At 34.8% G+C, this 23,348-nt stretch overlaps 1 protein-coding gene across 1 annotated transcript; it reads left to right on the top strand.

Annotated features, from left to right (window-relative positions):
* Window positions 1–2,013: 2,013 nt before the first annotated feature.
* HELRODRAFT_174418 (hypothetical protein) lies at window positions 2,014–4,025 on the top strand (the record flags this gene model as incomplete). The annotated part of the gene is made up of 3 exons (XM_009020907.1): window positions 2,014–2,185; window positions 3,046–3,172; window positions 3,869–4,025. The coding sequence occupies 3 exons, from the start codon at window positions 2,014–2,016 to the stop codon at window positions 4,023–4,025; spliced, it is 456 nt and encodes a 151-aa protein (XP_009019155.1).
* Window positions 4,026–23,348: the final 19,323 nt, after the last annotated feature.

Below are 23,348 nucleotides of genomic sequence, written 5' to 3'. Positions count from 1 at the left end.
ATCATAAACCTACAACATTTCAAGTCAAAATTCCGTGCTTTTTTATTGACACTGGATCTCGACTCCACCACCTCATACTATATTATGAATACGTTAGAACAAATGATGTGGATGAATGGTCTTTATGATTGGTTAAACATTTATGTGTTTATATATGTACTGAGCAAACATTTACATATTTATATGTTTATATATGTATGACACGAACATTTACTTATTTATCTTCAATTATCTTTTTGCTTCAGTTATTTTCCTTATTTTATTTCATTGACTATTCATATATCTACCTGCGGTGGCCACCACAAGACAAACAGTCTTATTCGGTCTCCGCTTGTTCAACTTCATAACTTTTATTCACTTATTTGATATGTTGTTGATTATGAATAAATTTTGAAAATGAAAAATGAAGTGAAATATATATATATATATATATATATATATATATATATATATATAGTATTAAAACTGTCAGAAATGCTGTGATTTTATCAATAACATATTTTTTCAGTTCCTTAGTTGAAGATGAATGTGTGAATACACGGTTAACAAAGATTTTTATTGTACTTATATTGAATTGTTTCATCCACTTGCTTAACCCATTCAAAACAATACCTTTATTTGTTGCTTTGACATATACGGCACTTGTGAATCTTTGTTCGTAATGCGTTACCAAAACATCCAGAAATGGCAAGGAATTTTCACATTCGTGCTCGATGGTGAAATTCAATTTTTATCGGTTCAAGGTTGCTAGTAGCTGGTTGACTTGTTCCGGATCAGCATGTTCGCGTTAGTTAGCTTCCTGTTTATCACTCAGACATGGTCTCCTAAAACATACCAAAAACACATCTCAAATCTCTTTTCCAAATATGCACCACTGAAGCGCCTTTTCCCACCTCCAGAGGCAAGCTATAGAAGCGAATTGATAGTGTAGCCAGGGGCTCACCACTCGTTGCCCCGTTTGCAAATGTTTTTTTAGGACATCTTGAGAGCCAAACATTTAAAGACAATTAGGAATTGAAAACAAACATTTATGCCAGATATATTGACGATATCTTCGTCGCATACGATGATGGTACGTGAAATTTTTGGCGCAACGAAAAAGTATTATAATCTCTTTGGTTGCACACCATGATCTAAAATAATCGTTGGAATTTCCAATCGTTTTGTTAGTTGCGTTTTCAGGAAATCGTTGAAAGGGAAAGTGAAGAAAGTATAGTATTAAAATTACCAAATGCAATTTTTTCTAAATTTATTTCCAGTTTTAATAAACTTGATTTTGTAACTTTTTATAAATTAAGTTTACTGAATATAACTCTCATAAATAAAAGTAATTGCAATTGTAAAAACTAAAAAGTAAATTAATATTAAATTAATAATAATATAAATAAATAATTATATTAATAGTAAACACTTACAGTTAGTATATATATAATAAAGTAAACTACTGTAAAAAAAGGTAAAGGAAAAAGAAAAGATTTTAAAAAAAGGCATCGTAAACCCATAGTTCTACCCTTCCAGCAAAAAGTAAAGTAAGTCTAATTCGTCGATCAATTAAAATTAAAAGTGGACAATAACATATAAAATAACATGGTTTTTTATATGGTGGTTCAGTAGACTGGTGTCTCTGTGAGAGCCACAATTTATTTGATAATTTTACATTTATTTCTATTATATTATAATAATTATAATAATATAAATTGATATATATCTATATATTATATATTACATATATTTATTTTTTATATTATATATATATATATATATATACATTTATATATATAATTCATGAATGAAATAAAGGTTCAATTAATTGATTAATTATTTTTCATGAATTATTTAATTAATTATATGTTTAATTATAAATTGAAGCACCCTGCATTAGCGAATAAAATTATGAATAAATAAATCTAAATATAATGAAATTAAAAAAAGAAAATAAGATAGTTAGCTTTTAACCTTTCCAGATCATCAGATGGTTCTGCTTGAAATGAAAAGTTTTTAAAAAAGAAAAAAATGGAAGCAAATGAGCAGAGTGGTTTTTACGAAAGGTTTGTGTGTGCCCAGTTGGTCTCTATGAATGATAAAGATGAAATGATAACATCAGTTAAAAACCAATACGTCGTTGAGGATTCCGAGTATGAACAACAATTTAAACTTTTGATTCTTTTGCTTAGCAATGCAGATGGTAAGACTATTTGTATTTCTAGGTTATGCATGTTAAAAATTGTATGCCTGGTTCTTAAAATATCATTGTAAGCTTAACTATTTGCTTTTATAAATTTATTTTCAAATAGACTTTTTTGTAATTTTTTAAATACAATTATGAATTGAGTAAATGTGGCATTACATTATATTATATAATTAATTGTTAAATAAGATAACGCTAATTCGATTGCCATGTTCCATGGATGATTGTATTTTTAAAAACAAACCTGGCAAGAATTAAGTGTAAAGTTTTTGTGTTGGAGTTTTTAATTTCGGGATTTTTAAAAATTTGTTGATGTTTTTTAAAACCTTAACCAGAGTTTCTCAAAGTGGGCGATAGCGCTACCTTGTAGTCGCTGAAGTCTTACTGGGGGGCGGTGACAGGTTTTGACAAAATTTGAGATTTTTAGAAGCTTTATGTTTGTGTATTGATCACTTTTTGTTGAGATTACAAAAACCATATCTTTTTTATGCTAACGTTATTGTCTATTTGTAAAATCATCAAATTCACCCATCACATTAAATCCATTTATGTTTAATTGTTCGTTTATTTCAACTTGGATTTAAAAATAACCTTTTTGTGAAATAGTATTTATTGTTTTTTTCTCTAAAAAATTATATAATTTTAAATTAAGTGTATGCATGGAGAAACATGAGTAATATATATTATTATTATAACTTACATACGCTTACTAAGAAGTTAATTTTTATTACATTTCTTTCAAATGAAAAATTTTTATGAGAGGACATTAGAAAAATTGTTATCTTAAAAGTGGTCGGTTGTACTTACACCTTGTTTGTTAACTTTTGTCAACGTTTAAATATATCTCACTTTTTGAGGTATTAATCTGAGTAGCTTTATCTCTATCTTGGGATTACATTTTCTCATTTCATCTGATCCTGATCAGACTCTCCTCCCGTGTAAACCATTGCTGACCATGATGGCGATGACGAAGACGATGCAAAAGTTTCACGTCGTAACTTGGTAGTGACGACAATGAAGCAACCCCCAGGCAAACAAGACGACGATGGCTATTAAAGTCTCTTCTACCGTGACATGATGGTGTCAATGACGGCAACGATAAGTTTTGCCCCTGACGGCATCAATGATGAAGAAACCTCCCCCACCGCCGCATGATATTGATGACGAAAAAGACGACATGATGTCGACGCGATCCCGTTGACGATAAAAAAATCTTCCCCACTGCGTAATATGAAGAAGCTCCTTGGCCGCGAGTTGGTGGTGACGACGAAGACGATGACAACGATGATGACAAACTACGACAAAATAACAGGGAACAATTCTGATTATTTTTGATTCGGATCATTAGTGTCGGTGCGATCGTAGCTGGTTCGTTAAATTCTCAATATAAGGCGGCCTGATGGTCTAGTGATTAAGGTCGCCTGGAGCTGTTTCTTCAGTAACCGGGTTCGAATATGACAAAAATATTCCCGCCTATTGCATACTTCGTTTGTGATGCGTCGTTTAGCATGTATTCATATACAATATTTGTGGCGTATTGTTGAATCCTCTGAACTTTGGAAGAGTGTATTTGACTTTTAACCTTTAATATTATCTGTTTTTGACAGTAAACAGATACGATTACAACTATTCTTTAACTGGTTAATAATAAATAAAACAACCGCTATGCAACGTGTTTAGGAGGTCATTCCTTCATTTAAAAACCGTCCATTCTTTTGAGGTTGGTAAATGGGTAGACGACGTAAGTTGTCGCATGTCGGCCGGCGAGATGGCTCATTGGTTCGAATGCTCGCTGAGTCAAAAATCTCAATGGCTATCATATACTCAGCGTATATGATGCGGTGCTTGCGCGTGCACATAAATACATGTGTACGTCGTGTGAAAAAGATAAACAGTCTTTGTGGCGAAGATAGCTGCTTCAAATCAATAGATGAGGATTTGAAGAACATAATAAAAGATATATAGATAATATATCTGTAGCATTGTAAGTGGTTCTGCGTATGTCAGAGCTGCAATAATAAAGACTAAAAAAAGCACATTTCGCGGTTGCAAAATTAAATCGAGAAGGCCTCCCAGTACATGAATCAAAGAGATTGAACAACGATATTGAATTGGTTCATTTTTTTTATCGATGTGAATATTAAAACCACCAAAAACAATCAAATCGTCACACTGCAGAGGTAGTTCTTTTAGCAAGATTAATAATTCCTTGAAAAACAATGCACCAACTGGATCCAAACCGGGGCGATAGATAGACAGCAAAAAACTAAACTTCGATGATTTGGGGTTTATTGCCACAGCTTTTAAGGTCATAGAAACTGGTATATTGAGTTTAATAAAAACAATTTCCGATCTGAAGTAAACAATCATACCACATTGCTTGGGGTTTTCAGATCTTAAGAAATCAACATAATTATATCTCGATGGCATGGCAAGCTTGATGGAGATATCATCAGGTCAGACCTACCGTGCCACGATTCTGTTAGAATGAGGATATGAAGCATGGAGCAAATGAAAAACATTGTTAACCTTAGCTATTTAACAAGCAAAGCTTTACATTACTGATGTTATTTTTGTTTTTATACTACAACTTACATTACTGCTTTTACTTAATATATTAGAATTTCTGTTTTTACGTTTTATCTTTTCTAAATCTTATTCTCCATGTTCCAATGTTTCAACGGAACTTGTACAAAAAATTATTTGAATCTGCTTCTTGTTTTTTGTTTGCAATAGCAATCAATTGGTTCAATTCTTATTTTTGCCATCATTTAGGATCTTAATTTTTAACAGATTTTTATGACGGTATTTTTAATTTCTTCGTCATTGAAAGAAATCCGTACAGGGCGCTGGGTATATCAGTTTTTTTGCCGATACGTCTCCTTTGAAACGAATTGTCATCTCTCACAACTCCACATGTGCCAAATAATGCTATTGATAATTTCTGACAAAATTAAATCGAAAACAAATAAGTCTTGAGATTCTTCTTGAAAGCATCCATGTTCATTTCCGGCTTCTTTAGGGACTCTGGTAGACCATTCCATAACACTAGACAAAGAATTGTTTTCTTTCAATCGAAAGATCATTATGTTATCATTATGCAAATCACAAAAAAAATCGAATTACTTATATGCTTCCCATTTCAATTTTATACCCTTCCTTGCAAAAAGTGTTCAAATGTTAAACTACCAGAATAGAATCATTTCACTGACTTTTTTTGAAAATTTTCTAATGATAAATTGTTAATTTTTTGACAGATGCAAAACAGCTCTTAAGAATGAAAGTAAAAAGTCATATGTTCACACGACCAAGAGATTTGGATGAGGATTTGTTGAGTCGTTTAATATCAGAGTTCTCTTCTCGGTCGTCATCATCCTCGTCTTTGTCTTCAATTCCTACAACATTTTCAGTTTCTCCCAAACTGAGAACTGTTTGTGACGATGGAGAACAAATGTCTGCCAATAAAGGTGTTGGCTGTAACATCAGGTATGCGCCTGGTGACAAGGACAATATTGACGTTGTTACTTCACGTGACATCGTGTCCTACTTCCTCCCTGCTGACCACGCAACTTCTGCCACAACAGCCGTTGGTACGACTGATGAACATTCATTCAACATTAATCCAGCATTTCCAGATACATGTTTGGTTGTTGCTGATAATAATTTGAACCCTTCCTTTCAAGCAAGCACTGGCAACACCGATTATCTCATCAACGAGGGTGCGTGTGTAGCTTTCAATATAGATTCTGGTCACGATGTGGTTGTAAAGGATAGCAATTTAAACAATAATAATGAAACCAACAACAGCATTTTTGGCCAAAATAATGCTGTAATTGATAATAATGTCACTAAATGCCTGGACAACGATGAATATAAAGATGATTTTATAATTTTGAACGAGAAATGCAGTCTTGATGTCGACAGTGAAGTCGAGAAAGACTACCAATGTGACTTGCCACTTCATCAACTAGATCTTTTTCCTTGTCAACTGAACTCTATTCTTCCACAACTTAACCCACCCTTTTCTCAAATGGATTCCCCCTCACTTCAAATAAATTGTCCTCCTCAGTCACTCCTGAACAGATTAATAAAAGTCATTACAGATGAGCAAGCAAACGAAGGTATACAACCAAACAAATTTGGATTCAGTGGTTCTGGTGTCGCCGATAAAAACATTTCTAATGAAGAGGTTGATAGTAAGTGCAATTCGAGCAAGGATAATATTGACAACGCTTGTAGCGCAAATGCCACTATAAATTGTTTCGACAACATGAACACTGAATGTGGAGCTAATATTGTTGATGATGTCATGATAAAAACCGGTGGTGGCGATGGAGCAGCAAATACTTCACAGGCGGCTGATGAAAATGATGATGTTGCTATTGAGGATGTTTTCAAATCTGGTGGTGGTGGTGATGTTGATGGTGTTCGTAATGTTGATGATAGTGGTAAATGTACTGAGGCTTTCAGCTTTGGTGTTGCACAAATATTGACAACGAAAAATGAGGACCGTGAAATAGATGAGAGCATTGAAAGTGAAGCTGGCAGCTTTGTTATAATTTCTAAACAAATTGTGAAAAATACAAACAAATGTATGAACATACATACAAGTGAACATGCAAGTGAACATGCAAGCGAACATGCAACTGAACATAGCTGTGAACGAACGAACAAACATGAAAACAAACAAGTGAACGAGTGTACTGGTAGCGACAGTGATGAAAATTATGAAAATATCGAAGAGATTGATTCAATTGAAAATTTGGTCAACTTTGAAAAGTCCAAAGACGATTATTTAAACAAGTTTGCCTGTTCTGGTGGGAAGGAGTTCGTTGTGATAGAATATGGGGAAGTGAACGATGTAATGCATCAGGACGACTCACTATCCAGTAGTGGTAATGTGGAAGGAAGTGGTGCAGTTGACAATTTTCCCAGTGACGTGGATGAGAATGAAGATTTATTTTTTGATGCGTTTGATTCCATGGTGTTTGTTGATGATCTGATGCTTACATCGCAACATCAGACATATGCAAAACCATCGTCGCTATCGCCTGTAACAGAAACCAACTCATCACGAACACCAGCTGTCGTTAGCGTTCCTACTCTAAATTTGTCTTCTTACACCTCTATATCAGCACTATCACCATCATGTCAATCATCATCACTATTTCAACCATCATCGCCACCAGCGTCTCAATCAGTCTCAGCACTTCAATTGTCATTGACATCAGTTCCATCAACAACATTTGTAGCTCCAAAAAATAAAACTCCAATATGTCAACATTCTTCTGGTATCCTGCAATTGACGACACATTCGGCTATTACAACAACAGCAGCAGCAACAGAAACAACAACAGCCACAACAACAACATCATTATCAACAGTAGTTGCAGCAACGACTATAACAGCCGCAACAACTACGACAACAGAAACACCAGTAACGGCAACAATAACAATAGCAACTATTACCACTACCACTACTACTGCTACTACTACTACTGCTACTACTACTACTGCGACTACTACTACTACTACTACTACTACTACTACTACTACTACTAACATCACTAGGGCATCACCGAGGAAGAAACCAACATCATCTCCAGTCAAAGCCGTCATTCACGACGTACCGAATGAGTCGTTCATCCATGGAAAGCTGCTGCAACACCTCAGGAAGGTTGCGTGTTTCGTCAGTCAGCTGGGCAAATATGACGAGGCCAACAAATCTTTGCCGGTCATCTTTGAAGATGCAAATGGTCGCTTATTTTAATTTTTAAATATTTTCTCCTCATTTTTTAAACAATTTCTTCCTTTTAACTAGCATGTCCTTTTTGACGAAACAAAAATTCAGATATACCTGGATAGTTCTATTTTTCAAATTTGTGTTTATATTTATTTTGGATTGAATATTTCTGACAACAACCTTCGTTAATTCAATTGAAGTTTTAAATGTTTTATGATGTTCCACTATTACCCAATAAAATAGTAATTTTTAAAATAATTTTTCAAACATTTTTTGCAGTTGCATCTCGAGTTTGTCACGGAGGGATTTTAAAAATTGGAGATGTTGAGTTGAAAGTGAGCGGGTTGGCTCTCGTTGAAAGTGATGGTGACAGAGGAATCCATGTGGTGCTCATGAATGACATCGCTGACAATTGGAATGTTCCGTTTCGTCCAATAAATGATGACGTTATTCCTAAGAGGACAAATGCCAGCAATGATGATTCGAAAAAAGATGTTGATGATTTTAAAATCAAAGTTGAAGGAGGTAAAGGAGTCAATAGCAATGTTCGTAATACTAAGAGCAAAACAATTTGCCAGCCCAACAGGAAAAAGTCCGGTCTGGAAGAGAGGAATATTTCTAAAACTTTTGAAAAAAATATCATACAAAGTGACAAAAAACAAAGTTTACCTCCAGGCAAAAGTGCTGTAAATTATCAAAGTGGTGATATTTGTGCGCAAAGTTCCAAACACAATGAACCAAACAGCATTACCGTTCCTTCACGAGATGTTCATATTTCGTTCACACCAAAATGTTCGACGAATGACAAAAAGAGCAAGCATGATAAGAACGAAGTATTTCAACGCATGAATGCAAGCGAGAAACATGATGAGGCGCATGATGAGGTCCCTGAAACTTCAACGCCACCACAATGTCTTTTTTCACGATTCAGCTCACTTATCAAAATTAAATATGATCAAACTAAAATTGATTCACAGGATTTGCAATTATATTTTGAAAAAATTTGTGATGGGGAGGAGTGCGAGATCATTGAAGATGGCAAGGACGGTAGGGCATTTGTTCAGCTGAATCATTCAAAAAGTTTGTTTATTTCAAAGTTTTCATTTGTTATTGGTTTGTTAAACGCATTTTTCTTATTAAAAAATAGATAATAATTAAAAAGCGAATTATATATATATATATATATATATGTAGTAGAGACGCGGGGCAGGGGTTAGTTGATACGCTAAAATCCAACTTTTTTTATATATATTATGGCTTGAAGAAGTGTTGAAAAAAAGGTTTCTTGAACATTTTATTTTTCGTGGATAGAGGGGGTTTGAGTGGCAGTTATATATATATATATATATATATGCAGTAGAGACGCGGGGCAGGGGTTAGTTGATACGCTAAAATCCAACTTTTTTTATATATATTATGGCTTGAAGAAGTGTTGAAAAAAAGGTTTCTTGAACATTTTATTTTTCGTGGATAGGGGGGGTTTGAGTTGCAGTTTTAAGCGCTTGTGACATTTTCATTTGGGGGTACATAATGGAAAGGTTTTGCGACATTTTTCTCGAATTTTTGAGATTTCGGGGAAAAGATCCGAAAGGAAATTGATGCAATATGGAAAACCTTCTTATTGCAAACAATGGCTGTCGTTTTGTTGATATAATTTTTAAGTCATCAAAACAAAGTTCTCTTATGCGTTTTTCAGACTTATAAGCACTTTTCCTAAATAGTTGAAATCTTTTGGTAGATGATTCATTAAACAATTGGGAGATTTTCATGTCCCATCCTGAGGTTTTGCAACAACAACGCTACTTTTATTATTAATAGTAGTCATAAATATAATTATTAGTTGTAAAGAGGATTTAAATTCACTAACTTTCATAACCGTTCCATGGAATGAAGGGAAGTTTTTAACAAGCATTTAATAGATTATTTAATTAAACAATTTTATGTATTTACTTATTAATTAATTAATTTATTTATTTGTCTATTCAATATGTTTTAAATTCCTCTAATCACCTAGCTGCGTACGATATCTGTCAGACGAGGCACAGCATCTATGGCACTGAGGTGAAGGTCATTCCATTGGAACGTTGTCACCTTACTCAATCGCATGCATTGATTGTTGACGTCATTCAAAAAAAGGATGGTGGCCATGATGGTGATTTTTATGATTTTACATAATGAGGATGATAGCAAATAGCGGTACATTGTAGGATATTAGCAACGAAAACACCTAAACAGCCCTCCTAACCCTAACCCTCACTAACACCGCCATAAAGTTTTTTAATTTATTGGCTCAAGATGTGTCTGATCTAGCACTAACAAATCAGCATGTTAGGCTTGCTTTGGCGAGCTTGGCTTCCAAAATCTTTTGCTCCACACTTTTCTGTTTTCAACTACAATTGATCTGAAGGAAAATTTCTTTACATCTCTTTACACAGTCTCTGCTTATAACATTCCTGATCCACTTCTGATTTTTTGCCTTACAATTTTCAAATTCTCTACCTTCATGTGCCTACCTAACTTGTACTAAATAGCGAATTTGGCTGAATAGCTGAAGCCAAAGGCGGAGATCGAATACTAAAAACTTCAAATTATTTGTTATAATGAAAAACAAGCTATTGAAAAAAATAGTAGGCGATTCATTTTTATCCAGCAAGATAATATTCAATCCCTTGTTCACATTCAGATGTTTCAACGGCTATGATGGCCAAAATAAATTTTTCGCCAATAATAAACAAAATTATTTTTCTGGAAGCAATAAAATGATGGCCGAAACGGAAATTGCAATATTCGGTCTTTCGGCTTTTAAAAATGGCCCAAACCGAACCCGAAATTTCCGAAATGTCGGCTGGCTAAACTTTTTCTAATTACTTCATGATCATTTTTTAAAATATAACGTAAATTTTGTTTGAACAACATCAACAATTTTTTTATTTCCAAAGCGCGCCTTCCAGATGGAAATAGAAAATCCAGTCTACAAACTTGCTACACGTTATTGTTTTTCTTATTTCTCCCCTCATATGCTGTTTTCCTTGCCTGACTTATCGGTGAAATGAAATATCATGACCAACCTCCCAGACACAAACCCATCACCGGCAATAGCTAGATTGATTGGAAACTTTACAAATAACCATCCTCTAGACTATCATGTTTCACCAACCAACCTTCTAGCGTAAACGACAATTTGTAGTATTTTACAAAGATGAACTCAGTACTCGTTCACTTCTTTTTTTTGTTTTACAACTGCTCTTACACACCTCCTCCAATTTACAAATTTTTCCCGTTGCATCTTCTTTCGTACACCTAACCTAACCGTTGCAAGTTTCCACATTTTTTTTATTTTTGACTTTTATGGGCAGCACCTACGTGACCTTGCCGTCATTCATTTCTGTCATACGTTTCGTGCTAGTCTCTTTCAAAAGTTGTATCGATATTAGTTAATATTATTTGGTATCTAGGCAAATATTGTAATATTATTCATTACTTCGGTAATTTTCTTGTACCTTTCAATGACATTCAACAGGTGGAGGCAGCAGAGAAATGATCGGAACAAGAACTCAAGATGAAATGCTTCTGTTGATGATATGTTTGTACTTGGAACATCAAGACTCAGGCAATGTGTATGGGAGCACGGTCACAGATTATGGTCTTAAGCGTCATCCGTCAACGTTCTATTTCGTTTTGAACGATTCAAAAGGTATTTTTGTTGCTTATATGTCATATGTAGATAAGTTATCATTTTTTTAGCAATTTTAGCTCATTATTTTTATATAATACGATGTAGTTTTCATTCTATACTACCATACTACACTTAAATATGTTTGGTTTCTGGTTTGTTTGTTTAGAAAACTTCTAATGGATTTCTCAATAACTTTCCATTATCTGATTTAGCTGAAATTCTGCGTGGTTGTTCATTTCTAACGACGATGCTTAGACAGACTTATTCAAACTAATTTAATATATAATTAGTTAATTGAAAAAGTTGATGAATGTTTTGGCGAATAAATTGTATTTTATTGACGTTTTTATGTTACAATGCTGTGGCAAATAAGTTTTTAGTATTTGCGATAAATGCGTTTTTTGCTTGTACAGCCGACATCTGACAATTTGAGTTGTTGTTTTTTTTTATAATATGTGGCCACTAGCGAGTAAAATATATAAATAAGTATTATTTCATATACATAAGCGATGAACGCGACTTAAAAATTAAATTTCTTCTACTTGATACGACTAGTGCAAACGGCAAGCAACTGAGCTGTTCTATCCGCTTGGGCAAGACCACTTGAAGCTAAACATTTAGTGATGTCCGTATATTTGAAATCGTTGTTTTATATCGTTCAATTATTATTTTAGGCTAGCTAACTGTAAAAGTGTGGTTAGTGGTGTGAAATTCAAAATCTGTTGTATTTGTTATATATTTGTTTGCTCGATAATGCAGCTGTTGACAGTATACTGGAGCAGAAAGATCATCAGTTGCAAGCTATGAAATTATTGCTGAATCGATTGACGGCTCCGAAGCTCATGCAACAGAGGTTGCTACCCGACGCTGAGGTGGACCACCTGAAGTTGTGGTTGAGATTTTGCGCTGGCGAGGTTGTCACATGTGATTCAGTGGTGCAATGTTTCTCGAAAATGGCGTGCGATGTGGGTAGGTGTTTCGTTGGTCTCGATAGAATTCTAATTTTCTTCAACTCTCCGCCAGGTTACTTTTTTTTCCTTTTTTTTGCAAATTTCTATATTTATGTACAATTTTTTACTTTTTATTTATATCTTTTTCCATAATTTATATATCATTTATCGTTTTCTGCAAAGGTTACGTTAGTTAGCTCGTTCTTTTTTGATAATCAGAACAGAAAAAAATGATCACAGTCGATTGTATCGCAGCAATTTTGAATGTTCTTAAATTGATATTTACGATTTTTTTGCTGATAGATAAACAAGTATTTGATGATAATTTTTATAATGAGTCATGCAAAGTTAAATAGAGGGCAATATGACCTAACAATAAAGTTGCGTACGTATCAAGATATCTTGTTAACATTAATTACTTGGCGATACCTGGTATGTTGCAGCATAGTATGGTTGTGATGGATGTGGCATCAAAAGAAATGGGGAGGAGGAAGAAGGATAAGTTTGTGGCAAAGAGAAAGACATGGAAGTTACAGGATGCAGAGGTGAGGAAGGCATTTGAAGTGAAGGTGGCTGAAAGTTGGGAGAGTGGTAAGGATGGAGATGTTTGGGAGAGATATAGGGACTGTGTGTTGACTACGGCAGATAAAGTATGTGGATGGACGAAAGGAAAATGTAGGCATGGTGAGACGTGGTGGTGGGATGAAGATATAAGAAAGGTTTTGGAGGTCAAGAAGAAGAGGTTTAGGGTGTGGAGAAGGGACATGACGGGAGAAGCGGAGTTTGAGTACAGGAAGGCTAAGAAGGTTGCAAAACGGGCAGTGGCAACTGCAATGACGAAAGCATCAGATAGGTTAATGAGGGAAATGGAATTTGATGTGAGTTCGAGAAAAATGTTTAAAGTAGCAAAGCAGTCAATGAGGGATAGGAAAGATGTTACAGGGAATGGATATGTTTGGGATGGATCTGGCAAGTTGTGCATAGATGAGAAGGAAAAAGCTTAGGTGTGGAAAGCCCATATGGAAAGGTTGATGAATGAAGAGAATGAGTGGGATGGAGATGTGGAATCCGCGGTCACACACGGACCCATAGAGAAGGTGACAATGGAGGAAGTAGAGAAAGCAGTTAGAGAAATGAAACTAGGTAAGGCGACAGGGATTTCGGAAGTGGCGGCGGAACATATAAAGGCGAGTGGGGTGATAGGAATTGAAGTTATGATGAGAATTGCTAACAGTATGTTGGATGATGAAGGTATACCTGAGGATTGGCGACATAGTGTGTTGGTGCCGTTGTATAAGGGCAAAGGAGATGTGAGAGATTGTGGGTCATATAGGGGTGTGAAATTGCTAGAGCATGGAATGAAGGTAGTGGAGAGGGTGCTTGAGAGGAGGTTGAGAAATATGGTGACAGTTAATGAAATGCAGTGTGGGTTTATGCCTGGTAGGGGAACGGTGGATGCGTTGTTCATAGTGAGAATGTTGCAGGAGAATTATAGAAAGAAGAAACGAAGATTGTACATGTGTTTTGTGGATCTAGAAAAAGCTTTTGATCGAGTACCGAGGAAGGTCATTGAATGGGCGCTGAGGAAGAAAGGAGTGAATGAGAGACTTGTTAAAGCTGTGATGCAGCTGTATGAAGGGACGAAGACAAAGGTGAGGGTCGGAAGGGAGATGTCGGACGCTTTTAGTGTTAAGGTAAGAGTGCATCAAGGATCAGTGTTATCACCGTTTTTGTTTGCAATTGTGATAGATGTTGTGTGTGGAAACATAATGGAGGGGTTGTTATTTGAGATTTTGTATGCAGATGATTTAGTCTTGATGGCTGATAGCATGGAAGAATTGCAGTTAAAATATGACAGATGGAAAAGTGTTATTGAAAAGAAAGGGTTAATAGTTAATATTGGTAAGACGAAGGTAATGGTGAGTGGGAAAGGTGGGGAGCAAGTGATAAGTAAAATAGACCCCTGTGGGGTATGTGACAGGAGAGTGAAGGCTAACTCGGTATTGTGTATAGGATGTCAGAAGTGGGTGCATAAGAGATGTAGTGGTGTGAGGGGGGCACTGAAAAAGGTGGAAGGCACGTTCAAATGTAAGAAGTGTGTTCATGGTGTGATTAATAGGACGGACTCAAGGACGGGGTTGAGTGGTGGTATTGAAAAAGTGGAAAGCTTTGTTTATTTATGGGTTAAGCTGAACGCGGATGGAGGATGTTTGAACGCTGTTACGACTAGAGTTCGTGTGGGATGGATGAAATTTATGGAACTTGGTGGGGTATTGTGTGGAAAGAAATGGTCAGTGAAAATGAAAGGGAGGGTATATAAAGCTTGTGTGAGAGCAGCGATGGAATATGATGGTGAAACTTGGGTGTTGAGGAGAGAGGAGGAAAGTGTACGGGCATAAGCTCCAGTAGGTTTTAAATTGTGAATGTTTCCCTGTTAATAAATTGTGTTTGTCTTTACACATTGCATAGAAAATTACTGGCCAGTTCGTTAAAAAAAATCTGAAATTTAGCTGATGTCGCATTTCAGATTCCCGTTTTGTAATTTCATGTTTTTTAAATTTCCCATTCTATGAATTATTTTTACCAATTCTTTTGCGAGTCACATGGGAGCCATTGGAATTCCGAGATTTCCGTTTCTAAGCTCACACCTATCTGATGGAATCACAATATTATTTATATTTTTACAAATCACAATATTAAAATAGAAACGTAGAAACATAAATACATACAAACATGCAAATAAACAAACATACAAATAAACAAACATGCAAATGATCTCAGATTACGAAGCATTGAAGAGTTACTTCAGCTCCTACCCAGTTGGCTGTAGCATGGTGGAAGTTCGGCGAGCAACATTCACCAAACTCGTTCAAGTGGCGCTGCCTGCAGGTTCTTGTGTGCACACGTTCACAACATTTTTAAATGGCCATGATCACGTACAAAACTCTGCAACTCTTGTCCAATGGAATGCTGATAAGGCTTTAGCAGTTTTTTCACTTTCCAGTATAGAAGGTGGTTGATTGATCCTTATTTGTAATGTTATGTAACGTTGTACTTCATTCGGCGTAACCATTGCCTAATAATTCATTATTATTTATGCGTGATTGATAACAGACGATATTGATTCTATTTGGATATTCAATTAATATTTTGACCTGCGTAATTAAATTAAATGTTATCAAGAGGTTTCAAAGTTGTACTCATTAAAGCTAATCTTCCAAGAAGAAAGGGTTGCATGCATTCCATTCTACAAAAAGCTTGGTGTCGACATGTTGGCACCCCTCCTTCCTTGCAAATGGAATTTCCCATACGATTCCACAGTTTTGCAGTTCATTGCAACACAAACTGAGATTAAAGCAAAAATTGAAGAAGAAATTTTTAACAAATTTGGAGTGGAAATGACGTGGAAAGAGAAGGAAATAGCATTGAGAGCAAATGAGGACAAACGTAGATATGAATGTGTTTCTTCGGTGAATAGTTCTCTCGAGAAAGAGTTGCAGCGGTACAACTGGAAAGATGTTGACATCACTCCAGATTATTGGCAGGAATTTAAAGAAAAAGTTCAGAATGAATGCTTGATACCTCCGAAGCTTGAAAAATGCATTTGTTATAGTTTTCATGATGGTGAACATGTTTGGAAAACGGTTGGGAATAATGACATCGTTTTGGAATTTAAAAAAAAAGTAACTGATATAAAAAATGCTATTCTCCTTCAAAACAAAATTGTTGAGGATACCATAAAGCATTCAAACAAATCTTTCGTCAGATTGCTGGAAGTAATTTTTTCTAAAAAAGTTGGCATTGAAAACAACATCGTAATCAAATTGCTTGATGATGTTTTAACCTTGAAAGGACCATATAAATTTGTTAAAAACTATAAACTGAAATTTCTTGAAAGTTTTCAAACAATGAAAAGCAACGAGCTGACATGTAACACCTTACAGTTACAATTTTCACATCAACCTTCATTTTCTGAAAATGTCAAAAAAAAGTTTGAGGAACATAATATTTTAGCAGCTCATTGTTTCGAAGAAGAAAATTTACTAATCGCTGCATGCAGTGATGAAGATGTTAGAAGGGCCGTCGACATTTGTAAGGAAGTTTTGCTTCAGAGAATGCTGGTTTTGAGCGACGAGCATAGACATGTATGCAAAAGCGAAGTTCACGAGGAATTTGTTGCTTTGTTGAAAAAACTTTGTGAGCCAGTGGCCATTAGTTTCAACGAGGTTGCGGGAGATAACTGTTTTGTTGAATACATCTGTGACGAACCCCAAGAAAATAATGTTAAGAGTAAAATTGAAACATTTTTGAAGAATCAGGAACTGAAAAAGGAACATGTGAAAGCTCGCAAAAACGTTGTAAATTTTATTGAAAAATATCTTAACAACGAGCTAACAAACATTTGCAAGCGAAGGAATAATGGGTCAGTAATCAAGATAACGGTTTCAAAAGACGAGTTCAACGAAAGTGATGGTTTTGTGGTTCAATGCGTTCATGTTCATTTGAAAGAATTGATAAATGATTTGAAGTTGTTGATGAAGAATATTTTGACAAAAGTTGTCGATTTTAACTTGCCTGGTCTTCTCCGATATCTCACTACTTCCAAGTTTCTGAACATAATTAAAATCCTAGAGATGAAGCACAAAGTCTGCATTAGTTTGTTACAAAAAATGAAATTTTCAAGTCCTGAGACTTTGCATGACAGGAAAGATGAAACAGCAGCTGATGGAGAAAACAGCGTGAGTCAGAAAAATGAAGATGATGACCAAGATGGCTACGTGTACATTGATACAGATGCCGCAAATTATTCTGATGTCCATTCAGAAAGGGATGCAAATTCAGAAGTGTTGACTGCGGCCAATGTTGACGACGGAATAAACGGTAAAGACGATAGCAGAGAAGATTCTGATGGGGAGGATTCTGATGTTGAGGATGGAGTGTCAGTTGTTGTTAACTCTTTAACCAATGTCAAAGTAAATAGTTTTTGTATTAATTAAATTTACAAAATAATTTTTGTGTCTAATAATAATAAACTATATTTTAAGCTGGGTCATACTTTTTTTAATTTTCATGACAAATCTTCATACTGTTTGGTATATGACAATTAATCGTCATAACGTTCGTATATGGTTGATGTCTTGTTCTGCCTGCTGATCGCTGTTATGAAATTCGCCACCTATAGAACTTGTACCTACGCCACGCAGCAAAAAACGGCGCTATTCTTTGTACAACCATAAACAGAAATGCCAACAAATTTATTTTAAAACATATGTTTAGAATAAATTTAATATGGGAAACTATCACATCTACTGGTTTCAGATGTTTTTCTAAAGTTTAATTTATTTGGTAGCGGTATTTTAAGCGGTAAGTTAAAAATATTTTGGGAGTGCAACTGCAAACTCAGGGAGTCTAAGTCGAAAATTTTTTCTCAGAATACGAAAGTTGGTATACGACGCCAGAAATCTTGTTCTAACGCTGCTTTTAATCATTGCAATAATGAAATGAATCACAAAGCATATAAATCACGACTACTCAGGCAGATGTCATTGTAAACAGCAGCAACAAAGTGTTGGACCTGAGCAAAGGTCAGGTGTCCGTGCAGTTGTTGAAGATGGCAGGCGAGGAGTTGCAACTGAAGTGCAATCAGTTGATGCACGGTAGGTCCGCTTTGCAGTTCGCCGAAATAATTTCAACACCAGCCTACAAACTGCACACCTGCTCTCGAATCTATCACACTGTGTGTCACGCTTGGAACTCAGCCAGTTCACAAATATGCGAAAAAGTGGGTCAAATATTTCAAATAATAGCTTTCTAGTTACAAATAATTGAACATTGAATTTTTCAAAATTTTCTTCTGAAAAGTGTTTTAACGACATCACTTGTTTATTAATGTACTCATTAGGTTATCAGACAAATAGTGAAAGACTGTTTATGCAAAGCAAGAGAGGAGAACTACAAGACCATAGCTTTTCCTGCGTTGGGAACTGGAAACCTCAAAACACCGCCCCACCTTGCAGCGTCGTGGATGTTTAAGGAGGCCAGGAAATATTTGAAAGCCAACAAAAGCTCATCTCTTCAAAATATTTATTTTGTAGTTCATCCAAAAGATTTTGAATCACTAAATGTTTGTTTCAATAATTTTTAAAATTTCATTTTTATTTAAGCATCTTCATGAAGTTTTTTATTTTAGTTTAGATAACTTTGTTATTTTATGTTGCGTTTGATTTTGAAGGCTTTCCAGAATATCGAGAGGAAAAACCATTCCGAAAACCCTACATTTGAAAATATCAAGAATATTGATGGTTAATTTATTTGTATATTTGTGTTCGGGGTGTTTGTGTGTGCGGTGTGTGTGTGTGTTAAATTAGTGGAAACATTTGTTGGATGACATGATTACGGCTTGATTTTCTTGACCTAAAAAAACTTGTTTAATGTGCTGAAAAATTGATTGATTGATTTGTGGATATGAAGTTGCTTATTGAGTTTTGAAAACGTCTTTGTGTGGTTTAATTAGTGTTATCTCATGATTCTTGTGTCGATTTGTTTGATGACAGTTCTATTCCTTTGTTGAAACGCTATCATTTTGTTCTTCTCATTTCAGTCAATTTCTTTTAATACCGTTATACTATTAAACGTCTGATGGTGACAATAATAGTCACATTAATGTTACAAACGAAAGATACTTATAATTAAGGCATCATTTTTTAAACATATTGCATACGAAACGTTGGAATGAATTTGACAGTGTCAAACGTTCGAGACGTTCGTCTGGACAAGTTGAGGTTGAAAGTGCTTAGCGGCGATATTACAGACGTGCATGCAGATGTTCTGGTCACTAGCAGTAACGAGAACCTAGACCTCAGCTTCGGAGCTGTATCACAAATCCTCGCGCAGAAAGGTGGCCAAGAGTTGCAGGACAACATGCTGTCTGGTCAGTCTCTTCTTTTTCGTTATAAGTTTACTAATGGCAGAGATATTATGAAACTATTAATTTTATATAAATTTAGCTTTAGAAAAAGGAAGCTAAAGATTTTCTAAACTGCATACCAACAATGCATTTTATAAGATTTTTTGTAGAATAAAGTAAAATTAAACCTATCATCGTTGTGACCAAAAACTAACGAAATTTGAGTTAGTTTGGCCAAAATTACGCTGGCCACTTTTTTGCTTATCACGTCAATTTTTGATCGATTTTCTTTGTGAAACGATGTTTTTCTGACTTCTAATAAAAATACTGTTTACAACAATGGCCTGGTCCCTTTAGATCCGCCACTGGTTAACAGCAGTTGGTTGCACTCCGTCTATTGAAGTTGCATATAATACAGTTGCACAAATTTTATTACATATCAAAAGATATGCCATTTGCTACTTTTTATTTTTTATATTTAATAATCTTTTAATTACATTACATTTAAATTGCATGAGTTTTATAAACAAAATCTATTGATGAGTTTTAAGACCCAGGCAATTCTAATAAAACTTTAAATTCAACTGACATATTCCAAATGAATCGCTTCCTCCGTGCGGACAACGAACAACAGCCAGCATGCCTCCTTCTGGAGTTTGCATCACAAAAGCAGGAGGACAAATCAAATCGAAGTTCATTGCTCATGTTCTCGCTCAGGATGAAGTTCAATCGTGGCTTGATGTGATCGTTTCCTGCTTGAAGGAGGTTGATGTGAAGGGTTGCAAAAGTGTTGTCTTTCCTCTCTTGGCGACTGGTCTGTTTTCACTTTATCAAACATTTTTTTTCGTTTTGACTATCTATCGATCGTTTAAGGAATAAATCACGTAGATTCATGTTCTATTGGCTTTATAGTATGTTGCAAGTTGTTCAAAATCGAAAATTAAAAAATAATAGAGGAATTTTTCAAACTTTGCTTTGTAGACCTACATATAAAATTGAATAAATTATTCAGTTTGAGTGTAGAAAAACTTTTTAAAAATTTTGATTGTAAGTAGAACTGATAGCTGCAATAATTTCTTAGTAAATAATTCAGAACACTGGAGAATAATTCTTTTACAAGAAATTTAAATGTTTATTGAAATATCTTAATTAACTAAGATTTTAACTAAGATTGAATGTGTATAACGAACTTTTATGCATAAAATTATAATTTAAAAATTTATAAGTTTTAGATTTTCAAATTCTGTAAACGTCCATTTCTAAAAACCTCAAACTTAGGTAAATTTGGCTCCTCAGCTGAAGAGATGGCGCCAGTCATGTTGCGAGCATTTCTTCAATTCATCGACTCCACGCATGTTAAGCACATAGAAGAAATTTCGGTCTGTGTATACAAGAGTGAAATGATTCAACCATTTTTGAATGCGGTGTCCAAGTTAAATAGTTCATTTACAGTTAAAGCTGATAAGAATGAAACACAGCGTCAAAAAAGTGCATTTGATTTAAAGAAGTCTTTCAGTGTAATCAGTCACAGCAGCATCGCCAGTCCTGGGGAATCAGCGAATCTTGACGCAGCTGGTAGTGTTATCAAAAAAGCTGCCAATGAACAAACAGTTGCTGACGATGATGGCTTTGACCAATCCCACTTGAGAATATTGATCAGTGGCGTTGATGCCGAAGAGATTCAATCAGCAAGTAAAGAAATCAGCGTCCACATTACAGAACAGTTCGCTGAAGAGGAATGGAAACCTAAATTCGTTGGCCAACTTGTTGCTAAACTTAATCCTCAGAGGGTGAGTATATTATTTGTTATTATATTAATTTGTTTATTTGTTTTCTTCAATGGGTAACAATGGACGAGAGGCCCTAGATGTATCGTCCGGCCTGAATCTTGCAAATGCTAGCAACCATCTGATTAGCAATCAACATACACCACCAACCAATGCTTTTAACTTTTTGTTTCGTAAACATTTTCTAATCCAACAAATTATTTTATGCCACCTAGATGTTTTCGAACAATTTTGTAACATTTTCTCAAATCATTGTTTGAATGTGCTAACGCTTTTATGCGGCATTTGTCACCCTCACTATTTATTTATTATTATTAATTTGAAATAAATTGAATAATTTAGTTTTGTAATGAGCCTAGGGCTACCAATAATCAATTTGCAGACTTGTGAAATAGATGATGTTGCGAAAAAGTTGCATGTAACAATAGAGGTGGACATTCATTCAAAAGTCATTCGTTTGAAAGGGTTAACAAAGAACATATCAGACGCCAAATGTGCGATTTACAACATTCTGAAAAGTATTTTGAAGGAGGAGGAAAAGTTGAAAGAAGAAGAACAAAGTGCTGGAGTGGTTGGTTTAACTGTTTACTCTCAGTGACTGTTAACTTTAAACCTTGCATACAGTGCTGGTTAAGAACATTTATGGGTGCCATTGAAGTTTACCTTTCATTTCAGACAGTTGAAAACTGCACAATATTTAACCGTAGCAATTAACTATAAAGATAACACTTCATTAACTTTTTAGGTAACCTGGCATTATTTAACTGCTGAAGAAGAATTCAAAAAATTTGAAAAACACACAAATGCGGTGCTTGAAAAGGCTCACAGGGCTAAGAAAATCTCGATAAACATAAATGTGGCACGCGTAACGTTCGAAGTTAACTTCAAGAAAATGCAGCTGAAAAATATCAACGACTCTTACGTAACTGACATCAAAAGACACGTTGAAGGTAATAATTTTATTTATTTAATTCAAAAATGTTTTCGTTGTTTCTTTAGTTAGATATAATTTAAATGACCTTATTAATATATTCTGTTCATGAGGCCATCCATAAATTAGTATTTTATTGCTAGGATGAACCTTTTTACTTTTGTAAATAAAACTGTTCAAAAAAAAAAAAATCTAATATATAATCTAAGGGTTAGTTTTCTTGAAATTATGCGAGAATATTTTTGCGCTAAAACATGTCATCCAATTTTGCATCCTTAAAGTTTTCTTCATGCCTTTCATACAAGTACATTGCTAAATTAGGGGAAACATGAAATGTTAAAAGCTGATTGTCTGTTAAAAGCTGATTGGTATTTTGAAATAACGTACTGCATTACTCAGAGGTAAATTCGCGTCAAATAACTCGTCACTCTTATCGCGCACATTTAGCGTGGAATTCTTTGTTTTCAAAGTCGATCACTTCAATGCAAGACTAGTAGACGTTTTCAACTATCTCAACATCACCATCACATTACATATCACTATCGCATAACTATCATACTAAACGGGCGTCTTGTTTATTTTTTACATTCCGTAAATTATAAGTGTCTTGTAAAAATAAAAATTGTTTTAAAAACATGACCATTCTTACGACTCTTGATTTTATATATTGAACGGTCGCATTCGACTGTAACAACTTGTAATTTGTAACAGAGGATGGACTGCCTCTTATTTGGAGCAGTGTTCCTGATTCAGTTGTTTCCAACACGGTTCAGTTATCAGTGACCAGCCGTGAGTTCAAGGATGTTGTCGGTAGGATCACTGTCAAGCCAAGCATGCAGATTCTAGAGGTTATCCAAATGTCTCACGTCAATGCATTATGATATGATGTTTGATGATTTATTTTAACACCTATCAAACTGTTGGTTTTCGTAATTCGCTTTTTGTAATCTTATTATTTTCAAGTTCGTGCAAGTTTTTTTATTGAAAATATTTTTAAATAAATATAAAAGCAGGAAAATCTTTAAATGCGGTTAATTAACCAAAATGGGTGAAAATAAGGAGATTTTATCGAGGTGGAGACGAGAAAAAATTTTTCATGAACAAATAAGTTTAGATTAAGTTTTTCAGCGCTTCAATAAAAAATGTATTTATGAGGTTCAAAATGG

The sequence above is a fragment of the Helobdella robusta genome (assembly GCF_000326865.2).
Source record: "Helobdella robusta unplaced genomic scaffold HELROscaffold_29, whole genome shotgun sequence".
In the NCBI taxonomy this organism is placed as follows: domain Eukaryota; kingdom Metazoa; phylum Annelida; class Clitellata; order Rhynchobdellida; family Glossiphoniidae; genus Helobdella; species Helobdella robusta.
This window is presented reverse-complemented; position numbering and strand designations above follow the sequence as displayed.